Source organism: Atractosteus spatula, chromosome 6 (assembly GCF_055471065.1).
Source record: "Atractosteus spatula isolate fAtrSpa1 chromosome 6, fAtrSpa1.hap1, whole genome shotgun sequence".
NCBI lineage: Eukaryota > Metazoa > Chordata > Actinopteri > Semionotiformes > Lepisosteidae > Atractosteus > Atractosteus spatula.
Genome location: NC_142711.1, coordinates 3992035 through 4017517, shown reverse-complemented (window position 1 = coordinate 4017517; position 25483 = coordinate 3992035). Strand labels below are relative to the sequence as shown.

Here is a 25483-nt window from a genome sequence, read left to right as displayed (position 1 = left end):
AGCCACAATGTGTTCTAGTGGTTAGACAGAGGGACAATGAGCCAAGACAGGGAACACAGCCACTGGGTCTCCCAGAGCAACTTCGTGTTTTTCTTTCCAGATGTAGGGCTGAGATTAAACAAAGGTAGACTCTCTCAAGAGTGTCTTACTGGAGTTTACCTGAGTAAAGCTTTAAGAAAAATACTTTTATAGAATTTCGTTTTGGCTCTGCGGTCCAGGGCTTGATTCTGGGCTGGGGATCATTCTGTGCAGAGTTTGCATGTTCCCCCCGTGTTCATGTGGGTATTTTCTGGGTGCTCCAGTTTCTTCCTACCTCCCCGATACATGACTAGGTGTGACTATTTCACATCCTCCCTTTCTCTGTGGCTCTGCAACTGACTGGGGTCTCATCTATGGCGAGAGCAGCCGTGCTGTTTCATTCTTGCCTTGAAACGTCTGGGATAGGCTAGGTTGCTCCCTCACCAACAAACCTGGCTTTCTGATAAACAGTGATTTGAAAATTCTAAAGATACGTTTTTCAGTTGGAAGAAAACTACAGTCTGGTGTGAGCAGTGCTTCGGTTGTTAGTTCTGAACTGGGAAACGTAATGATCACTGTGGCTTTTGATAAGGCCTCTCTGTAGCGTATTCCTAGTCCTGTAGAAGCTGCACTTGTAGAGTGGTCTTGCTACATTTGTGTAGAAACAGCACCTGCTGTCGTTTGCTTTGCTTTGTTTGGGAATATTTTTGAAAGGAAAAGAGTTTCCTAGAAACAAAGAACGCAAAAAAATGACAAAGGAACGTGGCGTAATAGTAGGTCAAAATACAGTATAAAATGTTTCATTTGTCTAGAGATAATCCAGTTCTGCAGACACACATGGTACAAAGTCATCTAGGCAATGCCTGACACATGGCACAATCATTTTCTAGGTGTAAATTTATGACTGTATCAATTTTACCCTCAGAGACCTCAAGGGACGCTAATGCAGCTTACAAAAACACTGAGGCACGGTCTGCTCATGAGGATCTACTTATTATCCCAGAAAAAAAAAAACAGGTTTGTTATTTGATCTTCAGGATCACATAAATAAAATAGTATAGGACCAAATAGGCACTTTTTGTCTATGGTATATGGAGAAAAAAAGAATGTGTCACATACTGTACATTTTAAAACACTTTTTGTTAAGACAAATTGACAACAAAAGCAAAATGTGAAAGTAACATTATATTTAACATTATAAACATTATCTCTATTCTCCTCTAGCCCCCTGATGAGATTGAATATGGGCCATGTGCTGCACTTTTCTTCAAAAAAGTGCAACCTTGAAAGAGTCTACATAGTGCTTTGGTGCATCTTCACATTTAGCATTTAAAGGCACTGTAGTCATCAGTACTAATCTAAACTGGTAGGCACAGTAAGCTTTATATATACTGTATACTGTTTTTAAATCGTAACAGCAAATGCAAAACAGTAAAAAAAAAACGCACTGAATTCATAATGTCCTTCCTGTCCCCTTCCAGTCAAAAATCTTCCTCTGCCCTTAATAAAGTGCAGTTGCTGCTGTGCGGCTGAACTGGATGGCAGCTCCCCCTCCCCGCCGGCCCCCCTCTGCCCGCCCCTGGCGCGAAAGAAGGGCGTTCGAGGACATCGAGCAAACACACGGCCCTCCCTCGAGGCCAGCCCACCCAGGGGAGTCTCAGTTCCCCCCCGATCAGCGCGATGAGAAAGGCCGCCTCTCTCTCCTGTGTCCTCTTAGCTGCAATGCAGGAGGAAGGAGGCCACGGCCAGGGCGCAGATGGCCTCCAAGCGCGAGTCCGGGCTGCCGCCCGCGCTGCCGCGGAGCCGCTGGGCCGCGTCGGCGTCCTCGGTGCCGGCCTCCGCGGCCTGGCTGCTGGAGGCGCACTGCACCAGCGGGGTCTGGTAGGAGGTGGCCCTCCTTTCCGGCTTGTCGGGGCTGGAGCCGTCGCTGGGCCGCTGGCCGTTGTACAGCAGGTACCGGCCACGCGGGTCCAGCTCCATGCGGAAGAGCTCGTACTCCGTGTGGGGCAGGCGGATGCCCAGCGCCACGCAGCCGTTGGTGGGGGTCACGTCCTGCTCGACCCCCACCTGCCAGGACCCCTCGGCGCCGCACTCGTTGCCGTTGAAGACGTTGAGGAGGGAGGTGGTGGCCAGGTCCATGGGCTTCACCCTCATGTGGTTCACTGGCAGGGGGAAGAGGAAGGGAAGACGCATGAGGACCCGGAGCTTCAGTAAGACCTTCTGACCGAAAAACAACGGGGAACATCGGTCACAACACGATTGTAATTAATTATATCCTCACACTTATATAGCGCTTTCCTGGACACTCCACTCCTCCACCTCCAGTGTGCAGCCCCACCTGGATGATACGCCAGTCCGCTCCCCACACACCAGCTCTCAGTGGGGAGGAGAGCAGAGGGATGAAGCCAGTTCAGGGATGGAGATTATTAGGAGGCCATGATTAGTAAGGGCCAGGGGGAAATTTGCCCAGGACTCCAGGGTTACACCTCTACTCTTTTCGAGAAACACCCTGGGATTTTTATTGACCACAGAGAGTCAAGACCTCAGTTTTACATCTCATCCGAAGGACGGCGTCTTTTTTTACAGTACAGTGTCCCCGTCACTATACTGGGGCATAAGGACCCACACAGACCGCAGGGTGAGCGCCCCCTGCTGGCCCACTAACACCTCTTTCAGCAGCAGCCTTAGTTTTTCCCAGGAGTCTCCCCTCCAGGTACGGGCCAGGCTCACACCTGCTGAGCTCAAATCATTTCTACCACCTACATTTAATGTTAGCCGAAAATGTCCCCACTGCCATTTATGTGATCATAGAATGTCCCGGGTCTGTAATTTACATGATCTTTGACACGCAGTCAGTTGAGGTAGTTTGTTATTTTAATGCAGTTTTACAGGATGTCTCAGGAGGCAACACCAAGTGAAGGCAAAATACCCATCGAAGGCCAAATTGCAATCCCAGAGGCTTATCTTCTCTATTTATTGTTACGGAAATTGCAAGTTGTGAGACATGAATTCATTTCTTAAGAACGTAACAAAAGGTTGCAAACAAGAGGAGGCCAGCCGGCCCCTTAACGACCGTTCGGTCTAGGGCGGTTCATACAGCCAAGGAGCTCATGCAGCCGTTTCTCGACAGAGGCCAGGGCAGCAACGTGGCTTGGTAGCTCGTTCCACACCCCTGCCACCCTTTGGGTAAAGGCCTCGTAGCGCCGGAGTTACCTTTGAAGACGAACTCGGTCCCTCCCATGACGCGGGCGGAGGGGACGCCCCGGCTGTAGCGGCCCCGGGCGTAGATGCTGAAGGTGGGGTGTTTGCACACGGGGTCGGAGTAGTGGAAGTAGTGGCCCTCCCAGGTGTGGTTGTTGTCATGGAAGGCGAAGTGGCGCGTGAGGAAGAGCACCTCGGGGCGCACCTCGCAGCGCTGGCTCACCCACTGGCCGTGCAGCCCGACGCTCAGGTCGGCCCGGGGGGGCAGGATGGGTGGGTGGTGCTCGTCGGACCGGTAGATGATCCGGCAGGGGATGCACCCGTGGTCGTGGTTCTGAAATAAACCATCGCCGGTTAGTGTACCTGCCCGAGCGGGACCAGTCTGAGAGTGTACCTGCCCGAGAGGGACCAGTCTGAGAGTGCACCTGCCCGAGAGGAACCAGTCTGAGAGTGCACCTACCCGAGAGGGACCAGTCTGAGAGGGACCAGTCTGAGAGTGTACCTGCCTGAGAGGGACCAGTCTGAGAGTGTACCTGCCCGAGTGACCAGTCTGAGAGGGACCAGTCTGAGAGTGTACCTGCCCGAGAGGGACCAGTCTGAGAGTGCACCTGCCCGAGTGACCAGTCTGAGAGGGACCAGTCTGAGAGTGTACCTGCCCGAGAGGGACCAGTCTGAGAGTGTACCTGCCTGAGAGGGACCAGTCTGAGAGGGACCAGTCTGAGAGTGTACCTGCCTGAGAGGGACCAGTCTGAGAGTGTACCTGCACGAGTGACCAGTCTGAGAGTGTACCTGCCTGAGAGGGACCAGTCTGAGAGTGTACCTGCCCGAGAGGGACCAGTCTGAGAGTGTACCTGCACGAGTGACCAGTCTGAGAGTGTACCTGCCCGAGAGGGACCAGTCTGAGAGTGTATCTGCCCGAGAGGGACCAGTCTGAGAGGGACCAGTCTGAGAGTGTACCTACCTGAGAGGGACCAGTCTGAGAGGGACCAGTCTGAGAGTGTACCTGCCCGAGAGGGACCAGTCTGAGAGTGTACCTGCCCGAGAGGGACCAGTCTGAGAGTGTACCTGCACGAGTGACCAGTCTGAGAGTGTACCTGCCCGAGAGGGACCAGTCTGAGAGTGTATCTGCCCGAGAGGGACCAGTCTGAGAGGGACCAGTCTGAGAGTGTACCTACCTGAGAGGGACCAGTCTGAGAGGGACCAGTCTGAGAGTGTACCTGCCCGAGAGGGACCAGTCTGAGAGTGTACCTGCCCGAGAGGGACCAGTCTGAGAGTGTATCTGCCCGAGAGGGACCAGTCTGAGAGGGACCAGTCTGAGAGTGTACCTACCTGAGAGGGACCAGTCTGAGAGGGACCAGTCTGAGAGTGTACCTGCCCGAGAGGGACCAGTCTGAGAGTGTACCTGCCCGAGAGGGACCAGTCTGAGAGTGTACCTGCACGAGTGACCAGTCTGAGAGTGTACCTGCCCGAGAGGGACCAGTCTGAGAGTGTATCTGCCCGAGAGGGACCAGTCTGAGAGGGACCAGTCTGAGAGTGTACCTACCTGAGAGGGACCAGTCTGAGAGGGACCAGTCTGAGAGTGTACCTGCCCGAGAGGGACCAGTCTGAGAGTGTACCTGCCTGAGAGGGACCAGTCTGAGAGTGTACCTGCCCGAGAGGGACCAGTCTGAGAGTGTACCTGCCTGAGAGGGACCAGTCTGAGAGTGTATCTGCCCGAGAGGGACCAGTCTGAGAGGGACCAGTCTGAGAGTGTCCTGCCCGAGAGGGACCAGTCTGAGAGTGTACCTGCCTGAGAGGGACCAGTCTGAAAGGGACCAGTCTGAAAGTGTCCTGCGTAGAGTAAAAATCCCCTGGAGACCTTTCTGTTGAGCAGAAGAGGCGTTTATTGTATATTTGGCCGAAGAGAAGCACTCTCCCTGCAATTAGGAGGATGATTCTGACAAGGAAAGTTACAGCTGGCCTTTTATACACTTACTTGATAAGGAAGACACAGAGCTTAAGCCTCAAAAAGGAAATCTTCAATTGTATTGGATTTCTAATGGTTAAACAAACTTCTACGACAATCACAAGATGTCTAAGTAACTGAGTTGTATCAGTGCTTTCTAAAAACAGGTAGTCGCGATTTGGTCTTCTACACAAAAACAATTCTTTGGGATTATTGAAACAAGCGTTCTTTGTGTCTGGAGGCCCCTAGTTTTATCAACAGCAGATACAGTTGCCACTGGTTTTTTGCTGAACATGGTGTACAGAGAGAGAATTGAACCCTTCACCCGCCTGAAAGTGTCCTGCCTGAAACAGAGAGGCAAGAGAGGGCTTGCTGTGGCCTGCTGTCCAGCAGGAAGGGTATGTGAGATGTTTTATTTGCCTTTTAAAACATGTTATGGCTCTGTGGGGAAGTCACTGTCTTCCGCAGTCCTTTCTCAGACACAAACCGTTAACAGAGCTAAAGAGGGAAAAAAAAAAGTAGCTGACATTCTCTGAAATGTCTGCAGACTGTAAACTCCAAAATTAAGGGTGTTTTAAGAAAAGAATAATATACAATGTATGAGCCTTAAAGGCTGAACGGTTCCGTCATTTATCATTACGCTTTTGTAAACACTATAATTTCATGAACCACAAGTCCTTGCACATGCGTCACACTCCTCTCCCATCTGCATCTGCTTCCGCAGATATTGTGAATGGCTTCTGGCTTCTCCTATCTTCCTGCTGTGGCATACTGACGTTACTCCAGTGGAAGAGAAGAGCACGAGCACAGACTGAATCCCCCAATATGTCCCCGTCTCAAGACGCGCTGGGTTCTGTGGGCTTTTATTTTATAAACAGGGTGTGGCTATACGCAAACTGTGTCCGATGGTACAGTACACTGTGCACAAATCGCTGTAACAGATCATGCATTTTGCTAAATCGTGTAATGGCGACTGAAGGAGTTATAAGTGTCTTTAGTTTAGTCTCATTCCAGTGTTACCACAATCACATACAGTACACTTATGCCAGTGAAAAGAGAACTCATGTCTTGTGCACAGTAATGTCTTTGTCCCCGGATCATTTAAGCTGTTCTTTCCTGTTGTGTTTTCCAAATGCAGGAACGTGCCTTGCTCTTCTGTTTCTGCGGTAGGTTGCCTACATGAACTTTGTAAAAAACTCCTACATAGTTTGAGCATACTGAAGCATCATTCTGGTTAAATATGGTCAGAGATACCAATGACAAATTGTAGCCTTAGGTAAATCCTTGTTTCTTTATTTGCGGTTTTACCATTTTTAAATTGCATAGCTTTCCATTCACTCCTTAAATAAAGGGATAAAATATATTTAAACAGGATGTGAAAGAAATTCAAAGGCAAATATAATTTAGTAATAGCAGATTAACTTAAATATATCTTTAAGGGCCTGTAAAATGCTCTATCGTCTTTCCTTTCCTCAGGGAAGTGGCCAACTGAGTTTATATGAATGAGATAATAAAAGAACAAAAAAAACAGGCAACTTTAAATTGGCAATATGCTTTTCCACAGTAACAGTGCTGCTCATCATTTTATTACAACAAATTCAAATTGCTACAGCATCAGTGAAATTTAAATTCACAGCCGTCTTAACGTGTCAGATGTATAACATTTGATTGTGTATTATAGAAATCTGACTCTGGCCTGGGGTCATTGCTCCTCATCTGGCTTGAGAGAATTTTGAACAGACACCTCAGGAATAGCTGAAAGGGAGGATAACATCATCAGGACTTGCCACTGGACCATAAGTAGAATACGGACTCTTAAACCCCTATTCATGGTAATAACATGGCTGGACAGGGGCTATAAAAACCCCCTGTTGCACTGTGGGAAATACACCCTGTGCATGTCTCCTTCAGTGTTCTCCAGAAGAGCCATTTTTATTGAAAATCAAACTCATCTCAAACCTTCACTGGGCTGTGCTGTGACTCCTTGTACCCCTACAGTACATTCAGTCTCATTCACAGCTGGCTCCTTCACTAGTGTGCTTTACCATTCACTTCTGTAGAAACGCAAGGGATTCAGAAACGAATCTTTAACACGAGAGGCCTCCTGTTCTTTTTTAAGCAAAGCCATATGTCATTTGCCCTATCAGGTGTATTTTGCAGAAATTTTTTGTAGTCAGAAATTCGCTGGACTCACGAACTCCAGCAGCAACAGCTTCTGAAGAGGCTTAACAAAGCTGATGGCCAGGAAGTGTGAAGGCGAGGTAAACTAGCTCTCATCACCACACGGACAGAGCACTGCACATTTCCTCTAGGGCCTGTCCTCGCCATGTCATTGTCTTTCCTTTACTTTGAAAATTGTGTTGTCAGAAGCTTGATATATTATGCTGGAACAGACCTGAAAATAAAAATCGCACATAAGAGGACATCACCGGGTAGTTAAGGAGCCGGAATTAATATGTCACGACAGCTTCACCAAAGTAAGAAAACTGGCAAGAGCTGTTTTCAGTCTAGGCAGTGTGAATATCTCTCATGAATCACCAGTGGTTAGCTGCTATTCACTGCTGAATTTTCCCACAATGCTGCTGCTCGGCTCTTTCTCTCATCTCTCTTTCTCAGACTGGTCAAGTATAAAGGAGCTGTGTGTGGGTCAGGGATGAGAACCATCCTCCGTGCCCATTCTTACAGCTGAGAGGGCATGGTCACGGCACAAACGGCACGTGTCACCATTTCAACGGCCTCATGTGATCGGGTGTGCGGTGTGGGTTCAAGTTGTCATCTGGATGGGCTCAGTCAGTGACTGATGAGTGGGTGAAAGACAGTCGTGACCAGCAATATGCAAAGCTTCACATCTTAGCTTTAACAGCCTAGCGCTCACTAGCCTTTGTAACTATGAATTCCTTTTTATGGGAGCATTAATGCCCTTTGTGGACCTCAGAACAGACCGAGTCCCAAAAATATTGCATTACAGTGCATTACAATGAGTCCAAATCGGTACTGTATGCAACACATACAGTTCTATTACTATGTGAATCACCTGTACAGCTAGGCCAGAAACCTGTCTAAAATTACTCATTACACTGTGGTATCCCGCCCTTGCGTCAATACAGTCACTTGGAGCCATGCGCAAAGGAATCCCCCATCTTGGAAAGTAAAATAAAGAAAATACATCATATTTTCATCTTATTTAGCAGAAAGACGTAATGTCTAAAATACAAAAAATAGGACATAAAGTATAAAGGCCAGCCAGATTTTTTTTAAAAAAGAAACCATCCCTTCTTAAAAAATGGAGGCTTCCGTGCCCGTTGTGTGTCAGATTCTCAGATTCTCAGATTCTCCAGCTTTGGAGGATTACAGTAACACAAGGGTATTGCTTAGTATTCGCTCTCCTTTGCCTGTTTCCATCACACTGCACGAGCTGGACTGAAAAGCAGCACCGAACGGCAACACAGCAACGTTTGTCGCTACAAGCAGCTTGAAGATCAACATCGCCCATTACGATGGTTTCAGTTCCCTCACCTGAAGATAGGGGGGTACTCTTGTAATGCCCCTGCCCCACCTGCATGAGAACGCAGGAGAAACCAGCTGGAATATTCTCTCACTTGAGACTCACGCTGCAGTGATGGAGCCGAGTCAGACTTCCTCCTCTCTTGCACGAATGGAGCAGATTGTTTGCGACTGTCATGTGGAGAACACATTTTCATTCTTGCCGTTTGTGGCGAAGGCAGAGAAGTTTGGGGTACTGCCGAAATGCGTTTGTTTATAGCTGAAGCCTGTGGATTTGGAAGCACTTAAGTCATTCATTTGCTTTTAATTAGATTTATTTGTGCGGCATAGATTCTTAAATCAGTTTCAAAAGCATCAAAATACACAACAGAAAGATACATTGGAAAATGTTCATTTATCATGTAGATGTGCTCTCCAGACTTTGAGATAGCTCAGAGGCCCTCTGCTTCTGCAGTCATCTTGCAAGCTTCTCATTTTCGTAAGCCCTTCTGTTAATTCCAATTTAGCCAAATGCAAGATAGAGAGGTTAAATAAGCTGTAGAAATTTTTTAAACAATTCCGATGTTTCTTGGAATTAAAGTCCTGTCATATATTAGTAGTGTGCAAAGTGATGAGAACATTCCAATCTGCTGTCTTGTTGTGCCCTAGAAATCAAACCGCTGTAACCAAAATCGCTAAAAATTATAAAACTGGGCTACGTATGAGAGTTTGTGAATTTCATTTCATAACCGACTTTAAAATGCCATATGCATTATTAATATGAAATAATTACTTGGCCATAAACAGAGTGAAGGGTGACCAAGGGTCAGCTGCAGAGGGGAAGTGGGGTGAAGGAGAGATGGAAGAGAAGGGCATCAAGCAGGTATTTATAACGGTTCAGGAGAGGAAATAACGTCAGGAGGGATTGTTTATTATTATTAGTCTGACTGGACTTGGCTGTTGTCAGCCCCTCCAGAATTTTCGTTAAAAACTCCATTTTACCGAAGGTAGTTCCTAGCTCTTCTAAGTATTTTGTGGAAAGGAATAACTCAAAACCTGTAAAGACATTCAATCTAAAGAGCAGGGAACATTGATTCCTATTTATCTTAATCAGGAATTTCACATTCACAGTTAAACCCCTGTAATTCCTAAAAATTAATGTTCAACAGTCAGAAAACAACAGTTCAGGTTTCAGGTTTGAGAAACACTAGCAGCACAATAGGAGCGTAAAATTGATGAACACATCTCAGAAACTAGATTTGTTTGCTCTTGTGGTGTTTCTAGTAATCTTATTTTAGTCATCTGCAATACATAATTATATTAATAATAGATAAGTATATTATTAAGATAATAATAGATTATTGTGTACTACTATTTTTATTATTACTATTGATGTACTAAAATATTTAATATAGTATAATTTTCAAACACTTTATTTTGCTTTACTTGCTGTAATCACTTTCATATGAGACTAAAATATTTAATATAGTATAATTTTCAAACACTTTATTTTGCTTTACTTGCTGTAATCACTTTCATACGAGACTTAGATTAGATCTATTCTTATATTTCATACATCCTATTCATTTACACTTGGGATTTTGCAATCATGACCATCACACACAAAGAAGTCCAAGCTCTCGACAATCGAAAATATTTTTTAAATAAGCAATTAGTTGTATTTTTCCCTTTGCTGTCCATTTCCATTATCTGCAGTAAAAGGCTTTTTGTTGTGTTTCAGATTAAATTGTGACTTATTATTGTATAAAACCGTATTTGTTTTCCCAAAGATTTTTCATACCTTTATTTATACTAACTACTGCATTTGTTTTCGCAATGCCATGAATTTGTGACGCACAAACACAACTGCAACTCCAAAACCTGGGGCGGAGCGGTGGCTCTGTGGCTAAGGATCTGCTCCTGTGGTTGGAAGGTTGCTGGTTCAAATCCTGTGGCTGGCAGAGGAGTCCTACTCTGTTAGGCCCCTGAGGAAAGCCCTTAACACCAACTGCTCCAGGGGTGCTGTACAATGGCTGACCCTGCGCTCTGACACCAGGCTTCTCTCCCTGTCTGTGTGTCTCATGGAGAGCAAGCTGGGGTATGCGAAAAGACAAATTCCTAATACAAGAAATTGTATATGGCCAATAAAGCAATCTCATCTGATCTTATTTAAAACCCATTCTCCATGTTTTGCCCACCATTCCCCCTGGAGTGATCTTCGAGACGCAGTTTCTGCAGGCACACCTGGCGTGCAGCAGGGTGCTGGGATCCCCTCTTTACTGACTTCTGTTGAAACCACCTCAAGCCCCCTGCCTACAGGGAACCCAGGAGCCCAGCACTACCTTCTTCGGTCAAGTTACACAGACTGCACACTCCAGGACTCACTTCTGGGCATTTCAGAAAGCAGGAAAAAGGAAAACTCTTTTGCGTGATGCTGGCAACACCAATTTAATGTGCTTTATCTGATTTAATCAAGCACATTAAATTAAAAAAAGAACAAAAGGCAGGAGAAAAACTTTCTATGTGCATCTTAAACGGGCATGTTGCAGTCCTCTGAGTTTTGGAACAGTATAGAGTTTCCCATTTTCAGCCAAGTCATGCAGCTCATTATACAGCACATGCGGGCGTGCAGGAAAGGCGCGAGTCTCCGGGCTCACCTTGGCGTTCTGCAGGGCGGCCTGGTAGCTGGAGGGCCTGTAGTACATCCTCTGCGCGGGCTCGGTGTGGATGTCTCCGAGGAAGAGCTCCTCCACCAGGTGGTCCAGGTTGTGGTGCAGGTACTGCTTCTCCACGCGCAGCAGCTGCAGCTCGTGCATGGCGAAGTTGAGCGCCCGCGAGCAGTCGCAGCCCGTCTCCTCGCCCCACAGCTCGTAGGCCACGCCGGGCTCCCAGGGCTCGTCCCCGCGCGCCAGCCCCCGGCAGCCGCGGCTCAGCCGCCAGCCCATGTCCCGGGCCACGGCCTGGCTGTGGCACACGATCTGGGTGCGGTGCAGCTGGTAGTCGGCCTCCGTGCCGCCGCGGATGATCCAGGAGGGCTGGCGCAGGCGCAGCTTGCCCCGGATGACCAGCGTGTAGGAGGGCGTGGTGCAGTGGTTGTCCCCGTAGTAGAACTGGAAGGCCTGGAAGGTGTGGTTGTGGTAGAACTGGTAGGACCTGGTGAGGAACTCCGGGCCCGGCCTCACTTCGCAGCTGTGGAGCACGGGGGGAAAAATCAGCCGGCGGAGCAGAATGACAGCAGCCTTTTTTTTTCGCTTTTCGTTACGTGTTTTTTGGTCATACTGAATCAACACCTTACCCCCTTGAGAATAAAAAACTGGCACTGGTGCCACGGTACAGTCACATTTTATACTGCTGTGCTCAGCGTCTGTTACTCAGCACGAGGAGTAGAGTTTTACACTGAAAAGGCACGATTGCGTTTTCACTCCCTGTAGGACTTCTCCCCAATACAAAGAAGAATGCTGGTAGAGTTGCATGATTTTGAGCATTAATTCATTTCTTCTACAGTATGAAAGGAAACACACTCTACTGGGTCACTGACGAGACTAAAGACAGACCCTGTTTTTAACAAGACCAGTGACAGACACCTGAGCTTCCCTGGGGATTTTCACAAAGGCAGAGGCAGAGGGGAACACCAAGAGGGACAGAGTTTACTCTTTGTAGCTGCTAAGAGGGTAAAAAAAAGTGCGGGTGGGTAGACTTTGCTCACAGCACGGGTCTGTGCTAGTGCCACGTACACACCCAAACCTCTCCAGAAGACGTTCTCGCAGAGAAAGAGAAAGAGAAAGAAGACTGTCTATGCTCCACCATCCTTATCAAAGCCCACCCCAACCTCTATCCCCAGCTCTAAACTGATCTCATTCATCAACTTACATGCAGCTTAATCAGAACAAAAGAAAGACACAGGAGAAAAGTCTTCATTGCTGTCTATCCAGTCTCTTCTTAATGGTCCAGAAAAGCCCAGTCCATAGTTATTCCCCCACGGGGAAGCACCTGTCGCGTGTGCGACAATGGCTTTCAGAAAGGAGCAGGAGCAGAGTTCCTGGAGAATTTGCTGGACTTCATGGTCTGGCATGTGGCTTTGTATTTCATTGTATGAACCTGCAAATTGCAAATGAGGCTCCAGTGGCAAGGTGAAACCTGCCTTAGAGGATAACGAACTCTTCTTCCAACTCGGGGTCACGGGGGAGTTGGAGTCTATCCTGACAAGCAATAGGCACAGGACAAGGATTCTGCAGGGCACCCCCCCCACACACACACACCTGAGCCAGTTCTCCCAGAGGCCAATTAATCTACCAGCAGGTCTTTCAACTGTCGGAGGAAGCCAGAGCACCCAGAGAAACCCCCTCAGACATGGTGGAGTACATACAAACTCCACACAGACAGTACCCCAGGAACAGAACTGAACCCAGTTCTTATCACACAATTTGTCACAATGTTATTCAAAGCTGACTAGATTGTGTAACGTAGTGTTTAAGCTGCATTGAATCTGTTTAAGCTTTTAGTTTAGCCTCGATTAGCACCTCAACACGAATGAAAATTCAGCTATTCATACTCGTGTATGTATAGATGGTTTACAGATTTTAATTTAGGTGGGTAGCTGCGTCAGCATACGTAGGCTGCAAAGGAACAAGTAATAGGTTTATTCCATGCTAATTTTAATTTTAATTTATTTAATTTTAATGATTTTAATTTAATTGAAAATCAGAACAAGGTGCGACTATCCCACGTATCCCAGAAATATTTTCGCATGTTCTGCATCCCAGCTGTTGGCCATCAGGAAATACAGTGAAGAGAAATGATATGCCTGAGTGTGCAAAACAACATAAGAAAAACATACGCAAAAACCTGTTACAGCACACCTCTTTTTTTACCAACAGTGGACCTTAACAAAAGCCAAATAAATGCATTTATCTGGGTTTCATTTAGGAAACTCAGGCAAATGTAGAGATATTTACACTTAAAGGTTTCATTGAATCTTTACGATTCAAGACCTACATGGACTACATCTGAACTGTAATGTCAGTGTCAGGCCTAATGTTTGTAAAGAAGAAACTTTAAAGAAGGCTTTACTTCAGTAGTCTCAAGAATATTGATTGCAAATGATTATTTTTCCGTTGTATTCCATATTACGTATTAACATTATTTTGTTTTGGCTGAGATTGCCGTGTAGCTAATGGAACTGACATTCTTGGATTACTTCTTTGCAAATGTACTTCCTTCAAGTAAAAAATTATGAATATTACAAAAACAGAATTTCTTCTTTTAGCACAACCTGGAAGGTTTCAGGTTTCTGTCACAGACATCTTTTATATTCCTTGATGTATTAAGTATATAATAAAACACATTGTATGCTATGTCTAATCCCTGGTTTCCTGAACCAGTACAAAACATAAGAAAATGTCTGACAATGCGTTAGCAGTGATTAAAATCTGACAAATCCTTATAGTAGTAAACACACCACATAGCTCAATGTTGCTATTTAAACCTTTGTCTGTTTTCTCAGTTGGGGAGATGAGACACTTGCAAGTTTGTCTGTTATTTTCAATTGGAAATTACAAATCACTATTCTTAAACTTTTTCAGTCGGTGTCAGAGACAGGAAGACTGTACTATTTTATGTCTCTGAAATGTAGATTAAAGACAGTTAAATGTACACAGTTTGATTATAAAGGAGTTGGCATTTCAAACGTTTTATGGGTGCGTTTTGAAAAATGACATGGTTCTGCAAATCAACAATTATAAATATCTCTTTGATATTTATCATCCTAGGTTCTTAATTCAGATTATTTGCATCAAAACAATCTGTAATGATTTACTTAAGCCTAGGCATTTTGAATAGCTCCCAGTCTTCTCTGCAGTGAACTGGAATAAAGCCTCTGACAGCTGCTGGTCTCTCCTGTTTCACATCTGAAGACAGCTGTTCCTGCAGACAAACCTTAACTCCGAGGACACGGTTTCTGAAAGAAGGGGACTGAGCGGTGAGAAAAGCCTTAACTGCTGCGTCTTTATAAGGAGCCAGGTTCTTAGAAAAGGCACGCCGCACATCATATTAAATCCTAAAATCTTTGCAAGATTTTTCTTGGTCAGCTGTGGAAGTTAAAGTTACAGACACATTCTTTTCTTATGGACTTCTGTGCAGTACAGAAGAATTTTAAATGCGGTTAGGATCTTACAGCGTAGGTCAAATTTATCACTGAGAGCACATTTCACCCAGAAGCTCCGCACTGAACACCACGACTTTCGGGCCACGGTACAACCAGTCTGTACCATGACAGTCCCTGCAGTTCATGGTGTATGACAGAGTTAGAGACTAGGACCCAGGAAGAGCTTTAAGTGGCACTTCACAACCAACAAAAGCATCAAAATAAGTGTGATATGCCTTTTACTTTAGATATTTTTACTTTGACATTTTTCAGATGATCAGTTTTCTTTCTAGAGTCCAATATCCAGATAAGACAAAAGCTGCAAAATACCCCTCTTCCAAGAAAAAAAAAGAGCACATCACGTTATATATAGAAAATGTCATGAAACTGTTCACATTTCACTGTATTGGTTCATCATTTTCCCATCAAATCTCTTTGCCAGTAAAGATTGCCCCAGTACAAAGCTGAATGAAACACTCACCCAGTGGAGACCCAGTGTCCCTCAATGTTAGGCGGCATCTGTACTGTGATCCTGGCTCCGTTGTGAAGATGTTTAAGCATGTGGTGACACTGGGAGTCCTTTGGCTGCCTTCCAACATGCTTCTCCAGGGACAGGGGGTTTGATCTGCTGTCTGCGTAGTGCAGTGACGAGCACTCTCTTGATGCTGCATTAATAAAACAATTGTGATTGATTCCACCAAACATACTGCATGACAACATCACGTAGGAACATGCATGTCAAGGAAGAAGACAATGCCATTAAAGAACAAGAATACTATTAGTGTGCATAACAGGATACATATGAAGGTAACAGATAGTAGTGCTTTCACCGATACAACATTGCCATTAAGGTAAGCAAAATGCACAATTACTAAGCAGACATTTTAGTGCTCCAGGCTGTATCAGTGTAACTATATATACTACCCTGAAAATAAGACTCTTTCACGTCTCTCCAGTTTAAAATGCAATGCTGCAAAGATGATTTTTTCTGATTAATCTGGTACCCATTATCTCTAGACCACTTTTTGTTCCCTCACAAACGTTTTGAAAGCACAAAAAATGTTGGTAGGGTTTGATTTCTCTTGAATCCGACTGCATATTGCTTGCATTGATGAAGCACATGTATTTCTGCGATTCAGCTGGTACCCTTAGTAATGGTCCAGTACGTAACTGGAGGCAAAGTCAAGAAGCATTAAGACACTGAGCCTAAGGTAGTCTGTTCGGGCGCTAGCAGCTCACTGATAAGAGGATCTCATCCTGTTGTTCCTTGAACGACGTCAGCTTTGAAACATGGCGGGATAACTGGTTCCAGTGTCGAGAAGGAGATACAGGATGCAGAAACCACTAAACCTTGAGCTCAATGAGCTATTATTCCACGAAGACTGACAGTTCTCCACTGAGAGTGTGCAGTTGAATATATGATATAATATGATTTACAAGAGGGATGCTGCATAGCATTAATGTTTCTAGGGACTAAAATAAGAGTTTGTCTTACGTGCTTAAGGTGCAGATTGTTCTCTGCTTCATGTGGCGGATAGTTAACAGAGCCTACATCCACAGATAAGTTGAAGTCACAAAGGAAACTTACATTCTCCCATTAAGTACATTTAAAATGTAGTACTATCTGTTTTGGCTGCAAAGGCTTTGGTCACCCAGAGATTCCCTGGGTTGAAATTGTACACAGGCACACACACACACACACGAAAAAGGCACTAAGAATTACACTGCGAAAACTCCCTGACAGCTTTTACAAAAGCAGATGGTATTTCTTTTTTTGAGAACAAAACTTTTTTTTGTACAACACAGGGCGTAGGGATCTAATAATTTTGTGCTTTTCTGAAAGGCAGATTTTTCTTCCAGGAAACCTTGCCTATCTCAGATCACCAGCGCTGTGTGCTACAATTTCAAGCACCAGATGGGAATTCTGTCCCAGTTCATTCCCCTGGTTTTCGGCCGGATCGAGACAAGAGTGGGCAGGCTGAGGGAGCAGTGAAAGGTTTGTTTGAGCACAAGCCTCATCGCGTTGCTCTGGTCAATATATCTACCAGCTCCTGGGCCCAGGAGGAGGAACACAGAGACTAATCTACCCCAATGTCCTAATACCTTTCATAACCCCTGCTTTCTAAATCAAAGAGCCTAGACAGGTTCCAATACTTAACCACCAATAACAGTTACAGTTGGCACAAAAGGCTCAATGAGGTAACTGTTCTGGGACTGCTGACAATCCCAAAAGCTCTAATCATTTGAAACAGAGAAAAACAGAACTTGTCTGACCACACATGATCCAGATCCAAGTATAGTTTTAACCATGCTTCCTTTCCACCACTTGGCAACGTGTCCTGTTTGTGTTTCTGATACAAGTGGTTATGGACTGCTCTCAGTAAAACACTTCTGCTTTTCAAACTCCAAGTGGTATTTTCTTTATCACACCAGGACGTCCTTCCTGAATTGCAAGTCTGGTTTTCTGAATTGCTAGTGTCCTCTAGTTTGCAGTGAGAAACAGTGCCATGTCAAAGCCTCAGACATCATAGACCCGATCAGGAGTTGTATCTATTATTACAATTTATTCAAAACCTCCACTAGCCCTTTCTGTGTTTCTGGATTTGCTTTTGGGTTACAAGAACCAATTTGTCTTTTAGCAAACAATAATTCACATTGATCATACTTTAAATCCACAATCCCAAAAAGTCAAAATGGTGAACCGTACACAAGCAGTCAATAGAAAGTGTTGTGGTAGCTAAAACTACACATGTACCAATCAAACCTTATCTATCAGGTGTAATGTTTTCCTCTCTCCACAAATCTAGAGCCTAAAAGACTACTTTGCAAAATACTGACCATTCAGGAGCAATTGATAGCTTAAAACAAAACACCTAAAATTTCAGGAGACAATCACTGCGGAATTATGTCTCTGCATGGAGCTGGAAAACTGTTGAGTGAAAAGAGCAGAACAATGCAAAAATGCAAAAGCACTGTAACATGGGTCCCAGAACACCTGAGATTCATGAAAAATCAAAATAACAAGAGCTACAACAAGACGACCAGGACCACAGGCAATTCTGAACCAATGAACACAATATGCAAAATAAAATACCCACTGGCTTAAATGGGAACACAAAATATATTAACTTTCATTTGACCAGCACTCTTTCCACTACAGTAAATGTATAGTAATGGGTTTTAATGTCACTTATTCCTTAACTAAAAATACCCTTAAGATGCATTACATTAGACATTTCCAGTGTTGCACCATGCTATCTGAAAACCAAGACTGTGTATCGAAACTGTATTATATGCCGAACCAAACCTAAGTTATTTAATGTTGATGAAGAGTTTCAAAATCATTTAAAGGTCTGTAACTAGGAAAAAAATGAGACAAACTATCCCGCTTTTTCCCCTGGAAAAAAACAGCAACAGCAAAATTCAGGTTATGAATCTGACATTAGAGCAAACCACTGTTAACAGCAAGCGCAACATTTTGATTTAATTTGATTTTTTAACACAATTATCGGGAGATTTAAACATATATCTAAAGGTATGGTTGAAGTGGTCTTTGCCTTAAATAACCTGTAACCTGAAAACTCAGGTTCCTGGTTATAACGAATGTCCCCTGAGACAGATTCCCAGCGGCGTTTATTTTATCCTTTTAATGAGAAATCGTAAGAATGATCATTTAATCTGACATCCTAACGCAGTATTTTACAAGTTTTGAAACGTGTCATCCTAAAACATCAGTCACGCCATTACCAGAAATAAACACATATACAGTATATACATACAGTATTCTGGGTTTCAAGTAAATAGTGGTTATGACGGTTAATCATGAGGACGGCAATGATCAATATAAAGTACAAACCCTGTCTGAGGAAAGTATCTAGCTATCACGGTAACAAACTGACGGGTTAAAAACGTCGAAAAGCCCTTCACGTTCTGAATTTGTTGACGTTTGTTTTCGAAAGAACACTTTCGGCTCCATGTGAGAGTGCAAAATGTACTGTAACATTAATCTCAACGTGCACTTCCCAAAGCGCATTTATTAAATCGGTAATTAGAGCCTTTAATACAGATTTCTATTACAAACACGCAAATAAACGCAGATGCAAGTCGCGTTTTAAATACTAAAAATGTGTGGATCTCCCTTTCTCCTGTCTTCATTTACAGGTAATTCTGGAACTGCAGTTTTAAACTGATGTGACTGTTCGACCCCAGTCCTATAATCCCCTTTTTTCCCCTGTTTTTTCGTAGGACCAAACTCCAAAATGGAAAAAAAAAATTCAGAAGTCTCGCTCTTCATTACAGCGCTGGCAGATCAATTGCTGCTGCAGGCGCTCATCGGTACATCACCACACGCCCTTTCAACAGGTTTTGTACCATTTCTTTTGAAAGGGGACACGGGTATACTGTATATCCGCGGTATTGACCGATTAGCGGCAAAAAGTCCGTTCTGTATTACAGCCGGTCTTTCGCTGTTTCTTCTCGTAGCTGGATTTAATTCATTTTTTTTAAAGTCTCAGCTGAAACGGCGTAGAGCAATTAATGAACGCGTCCCGTTCTACAAAAATTAATAGTTATCAAAATGTCAGTGATCACAAAAACGTTCTGGGGCAAGGTCTCCTTCCCTAACGAGAACCTGTCCACCACGCGAAATAGCCACAAACGGATCCAATGCGACCCGAAAGCTTTGTCATCGTCAGAGGTTCCAGGTCAAAACAAATGAAATATCTCCACCTTCGCGCTTAGCAACTGATCCATTGTTAACCTTCAGTTAAACACAGAAGAGCAGGAAGCAGGTAGGCAAACTCCTGACTGAACAGCCCAAGACACTGAAAGGCAGGAGCGCTGCACAGATAGCTCTCTAACCTCTTATCGTCACTATACAAGAGTAATTAAAATGAAGAGCAAGAAGTGGGGTGAATCCCAGTGCCCTTGATGTGAGTGAAACAGACTCGCCGCGACCATAAAATACAATTCCCGGCCGCTGTCGCACCTTGGGGTTGAGTTTCAGTCACATCGATGTAACCTTGTTTTTTAAAAAGAGTCGTAGGGCACACACATTAAACAAATGAAGAAAACATACTGTACTGTACTATAATGTTTCTTACCCGAATCTCGGCAATTCTGCGTGTGCTATATAAACCAATACATACACCCGAATAACTGCTGTTCGGAAGCGGACCTATGAGTGATCATTTTCTTGATGTTTTCCGATTTTTCTTTTTTTACAAAGTCTATACAATTTAAGCTTGCTAAAATTAAAGTACGTGTGAACACTCTACTTACCAAAAATGGCAAGAAGGAGCAAAACATACGTGTGGATGGTGCTGACGATATGAAATAACATTTTTGTTTCGGATTCTTTCCGGTTCCCGGAGTTTCAAACAGAACTTTCCCCGCTGTGTTTTTTTTTCTTATTTCGGCTTCCTTTAGTTAATGTGTAATCAATCCTATTGATCAATGGGGACGAGGTGAAACACTTGCCGGACTTCAAAGACGGGAGACGAAGCTGCCCTCTGAGTCTATGCGGAGAATGTAAATTTCATGAAAATGCGTGACACCACATTCTTATTCTCCCCAATATTAGCTTTCGCGAGGTTTCAGAGTCGTTCATCTCCCACCCATTCCTTCGGCAATGCCTAGTTTGTATCCAAAATTACTGCTTAAAAGGAAAAGCAGAAATAACAGGAGTTAGCCGTTTCGAGGTCTAAATATGATTTGTATTCCCACAGAATACGCAGTTGTCTCTCCCCCCCCCCTTCTTCTTCAAACCATCAAAGGAGGGTGGATTATAATGCTCTGCGCTGCGAAACGAATTCTCTTTCTGCAGAATTTCCACAAGAAAGCTGACGGCGGGGACGACATGGAAGCGCATTCCTGAGCACCGGAGCCGTCTCCGAGCGCGGTTCCAAGCGGGTCGCTCGGTCTGTGACCCGCCTCGGCTCAGACGCGCGTCCCCCAGAAGCCGCGCAGGAATTCAGAGGAGGGTCGGAGGCGTGGGGATGGAGCTTCCCATCAAATTGATGAGAGATTTCCACAACTGAAATCCGAATCTGAACGCCTCCTGCGGGGATTGGACTTCAAAGGCGGGAGGGGGGTCGGTGTTTGACGCTCTTACGGTCCTCTGAAGCAAGTGCGCTGTGCTTGAGCGCCCCTAAGAATCTGTGCCATTTTTATGCGCGTTTGTATTGCAGAGACTGGAGGTCTGTATATTGTTGTTATTGGCAGTACTGTGAATCAATCGAGAGATCAGTATTACTGAATGGTTTTCAATGCAGAGGGAAGACCTACTACAAGAGTTGAGCAGCAGGTTGCCTTGTTAGCCCACCTTTAGGATGTAGAGGATAATCCAACAATTAATGACTTTTACTTTCTGACAACGTTTTAAAATTAATATATCCCCCAGTGCTCGTGTTCGCTTGAAATGACTGGGTGGAACACAAGAGTTCGTTCTGGTTCTGACATGACCAAATGCGTAAAAAGGGATTACCTAAAACACAATGAATATTACATCATTCTTAATGATCTCATAATTACAATTAACAAAACTGCTTGACTGCTTTAAATCAGAAATAACGGATTTGACTTTGGCGGCGCAGTGGTTTTTGGCTAGGTAGAAGTGTAACAAAACTATAAAATGAGCTTCGTTGTTGTCAGTCCTTGACCAGGAGGTATTTCTGAAAGAATAAAGGAACAGGAAATGTACTATCAAGTTGTTATCTTGTGCACATCCGCCCTCAATACAGTGCTCATGCTTGTTATCTATTCATTACTGAGTTTCCAGCACAGCATGAATAATTAGTTTTATTCAGGCAGCATTAACCATGACTAAAATCTTTAATAAAAAGCTTGTTTTTTTCTCAATTTCAAAGTGATAGAAGATGCATTTCCAGGAGTCGTATAGTTATACTATAGATATTTTGGGAGATTTTTTTACATAGAAAATGAATGCACAATTGTGCTCAAAATACTATGAGACGATGGTACAGAGTTTCCAGACGTTTTCCATGTAATTACTTTGAGCTTTTGCAAGAAGAACTGGAGGTGTTTACTTAAGGCCAGTGGTTTCCTACAGGGGCTGCAGATGTTCCAAGTGTATCACTCACTCATCAGGGATCCAAAATCATCGCACTTTTTTACACTGCTGCCTCTTGGCTCCTGGGTACGGGGTTCAGTTCTGGATTGGGGTGTCTGCTGTCAGGAGTTCTCCCGCCTCTCTCTTGTGGGACTTCTGCAGGTGATCCGATTCCCTTCCAGGGACGTGCTGGCTGGGCATGGTGAGATTGCCGTCGCATCCAGGGTGTAATCCCACTCTCTGGGTTAGCTGCCAAGATCCTTACCAGGAATAAACAACAAGTAACAGGATCATACATTAAAGGCGGAGGAATAAAAAATATGTCTGCACAAAACAATTACCAGTAATGCCTTTCTAAGCATTTTGCTTTCTAAGCTGTCTGTATTCACACAAGTGCAAGATGGGGGCAAACAACCTAATTTATAACCTCACATTTGAAACTTTTCTTCCCATGTTTTCATACACCAGCCCTTTTGTTCGTTAAAAAACGTTAACACACATTGACACTATCTTAACTTAACAAATGTTGATATGAACACAGTGTGTGGTATAAAGACTTCTTCAAAACACCTGGAACTTCAAATTACATTACGAACTACAGTGCAGAATATCTGGACATGCAATTATGAAATGAATCTGGCATTTGATGGGTTTTCATCAGAGTCAGTGTCAGGGTTCTCTTGTTTTTCTAACCTGACTTTAGGAGCCAGTAAACAAAGAGCTCCGATCCCGGCACATCAAACAACGCAGCAGTCTGATCGTCGACTCCCTACGTATTGTTTGAATAGAAAGTAAAATATTGTGACTGACAAAACCACCTCTAGCGCACTTGGATTGGCATTCAGAACCCTAAAATTAAAACTGTGTACCTGGTTCCTCTTGGGTAGTTCAACCAGTAGTTGCGCTCTTTCAAATCCAGGTTGAACCTTATGCAGACATTATCATTAACCAGCTAGGATTGGGATGTGTAATATAAGATTATTATATAGCGCTTTTCTGGAGACTTGCGTTACAGGTAATGGGGATCTCCTCCACCGCCACAAGTGTGCCCCACCTGGATGATGCGACAGCAACCATAGTGCACCAGTACACTCAACACACACCAGCTCTCAGTGGGGAGGAGAACATAGCGATGAGGCCAGTTCAGAGATGGGGATTATTAGGAGACCATGATCGGTAAGGGCCAATGGGAAATTTGGCCAGGATGCCGGGGTTACACCCCTACTCTTTTCAAGAAACATCCTGGGATTTTTAATGACCGAAGAGAGTCAGGACCTCAGTTTTAGGTCTCATCCGAAGGACAGGACCCTTTTATATGATATATAAGATATATTATAATGTATCATTTCTGCTATAATATATGAGTATGTTATAGTATAATGTAAGCACAGTAAGCTAAGACAGAGCTGGCTGGACCCTAATAGAGCTGGACGTGCTTGACTGGTGCATTTGAGATGCAGCACAAATGAAAGACCACAGCTGGCTGAGCACTGAGTGTCCCGGCAGTGTAAGAGCAAGGGCACACAGCACCGTGGGGCTCTCGGCGATACCGCTGGGTTTCATGAGCCTTGGGAAGAGTCAACACATTGGCTGCGTGTTTTGGAGGCAGGTGAAAGTGGTTGTGATCTAACCTGGGCAGGTGTAGGAATCGGGACAGTGAGTTGATCGGCAATGGATTATTCCAAATCTATTAAATAAAACCCAGCTGGCAAGTCAAAAAATGCTTCCCATCTCTCATCGATGAATAACTCTCTTGTCACCTTGTGGAAAATCACAAGTATATGAATCTGCTAACACAGGAGGACAGCATTGCAGTTGATAACTTCATCCAAATAAAACCCAATATTTTAACTTGAACAGCTTAGGCACCGCACAGAAACGGGCGTTAAAACTCTTGTGTTCAATACAGCGCAAAAATGACAAAATCCCAGAACACAGGCCCCAAGTACACTCTCTGCTTTCCATCCCAAAACATAATTTTTTCCGGCAAACTTCTATTTGACCTTCAAACTTGAAACATATGTTATTCATGCACACGCTAGGAAAGAAAAAAACAAAACACGAAATAAAGACTGTTGCATGTATAGCCTTCGCAGCTGCACCCCAGATTCAAACCACTGTTGCAGGCAAACCTCCAACAGCCCAAGCTGCACAGCCTAAAGGAGTGCCAGACGCTCTAAGCCAAAAGCCTGCTCCCCTGGCAGGGGTGTCTGCATGCTCCTGAGAGGCCCAGCGAACTGATGTCACCCCGACAGGGTCGTCCGGCACCATGAGCACGGTCGGAAATGAAATCTAAATCCCTGCGGACAAAAAAATCCCAAAGATGTACAGTAGTACAGCCACAACCATGACGGAATGACCTTTAGAGGTTTACGTTTTGGAGTGTAACTATTTTCGAAAATAATACTATCAGGCTTGGAGTCGCAGTAGTGACAATGCAATCTTTCTGCTTTGTGCCTTGGGTATGACATATTTGATCTGAATGAACGAAGAATCACACATTGTGGCTGTGTGAAGGCGATTGTAATGTATTTACATTTAATATCAGATGACTTAGCTCATTACATTCACTGAATATAGATGTAGAGCTTGGAGCAAGCCGTGCTCCTCAGAACATTAGATGGAAGATATTCGCACTGATGTTGGGCAGGGCCTGAGCACACATTGACTGCTTTCTGACTGCCTTGCCAGCAATTCTCCCTTTCTGAGTTGTTCTTAATCAATTAAGCTTCAACTACTCGAGTGTGAGCGACAGCAGCCTTTGGGCAGTTTTCTTGACTTATATTTATAATAATTAATAATTGCTTACACTTATATAGCGCTTTTCTGGACACTCCACTCAAAGTGCTTTACAGGTAATGGGGATCCCCTCCACCACCACCAGTGTGCAGCCCCACCTGGATGATGCCCCAGTCTGCTCCCCACACACCAGCTCTCAGTGGGGAGGAGAACAGAGTGATGAAGCCAGTTCATAGATGTTTTTATTTGTTATGCTCCCAGTGATTTCTTGGTGTGCCTATTCCTAAATGAAGAACTAAGACTAATGTTTTAACCGGTGCAGACTTTGTGGCTGAATTCTAGGCCATAGTCCATCTACATTTATTGACATCTCCATCAGTTCATCGTTAGTTAGAGATAACGGGATACGATGATACATATTTCAATGCGTTGACTGCATCTTTGAATTGCAACTAGTATATTTTGTGGAGTACATTTATATATTAAAACCATAATTCTTTATTTCAATCACACACTGTACAACAACAAACCCTTGGCCGATACCCATTTTCATAAACAATATTTCTTGCTAATTCTTCCCGATACCAATTGTCAGCACTGTTGTCAGAGCTGTGTAATATGTTTGAGTGAAGTTAAATGAAGATTTGATTGACTTTCAAAAGAGTAGTTGTGGTAAAATTGTGCTGTCTTAAGACCCCATTAGATAGAAATTCACTGTTCAACATTAGCCTTAGGTCTATGGCCCCTATAATGTTTTTTACTGTTTTTAAATTTTGAATTACCTGACAGTCTAGTCTTAGAGTCATAAAATGTAATTAGATACTGTAAGTGGCCCTTGGACTCCAACAGAAGTTCACATGTTGTACAGATGACAGAGAGCCATCAC

At 44.2% G+C, this 25483-nt stretch overlaps 1 protein-coding gene across 1 annotated transcript; it reads right to left on the bottom strand.

The window, feature by feature from the left end:
- Positions 1-787: 787 nt before the first annotated feature.
- LOC148831702 (protein APCDD1-like) lies at positions 788-20746 on the bottom strand. The gene is made up of 5 exons (XM_088918692.1): positions 20070-20746; positions 15271-15454; positions 11305-11836; positions 3232-3553; positions 788-2180 (listed from the first exon to the last, which is right to left on the bottom strand). Exons 1-5 carry the CDS (start codon positions 20128-20130, stop codon positions 1732-1734), a joined length of 1548 nt encoding a protein of 515 aa, XP_088774818.1. The 5' UTR covers positions 20131-20746; the 3' UTR covers positions 788-1731.
- Between the last annotated feature and the right edge of the window lie 4737 nt (positions 20747-25483).

What these genes read in the sequence shown, in the direction of transcription:
- LOC148831702 (XM_088918692.1), bottom strand. Translation starts at nt 20,130, where the DNA reads ATGTTATTTCATATCGTCAGCACCATCCACACGTATGTTTTGCTCCTT. An exon ending in GGACACTGGGTCTCCACTGG is followed by an intron (nt 11,837 to 15,270) that starts GTGAGTGTTTCA and finishes CGTGCTCCACAG; the next exon opens with CTGCGAAGTGAGGCCGGGCC. An exon ending in GACCGAGTTCGTCTTCAAAG is followed by an intron (nt 2,181 to 3,231) that starts GTAACTCCGGCG and finishes TCCCCCTGCCAG; the next exon opens with TGAACCACATGAGGGTGAAG.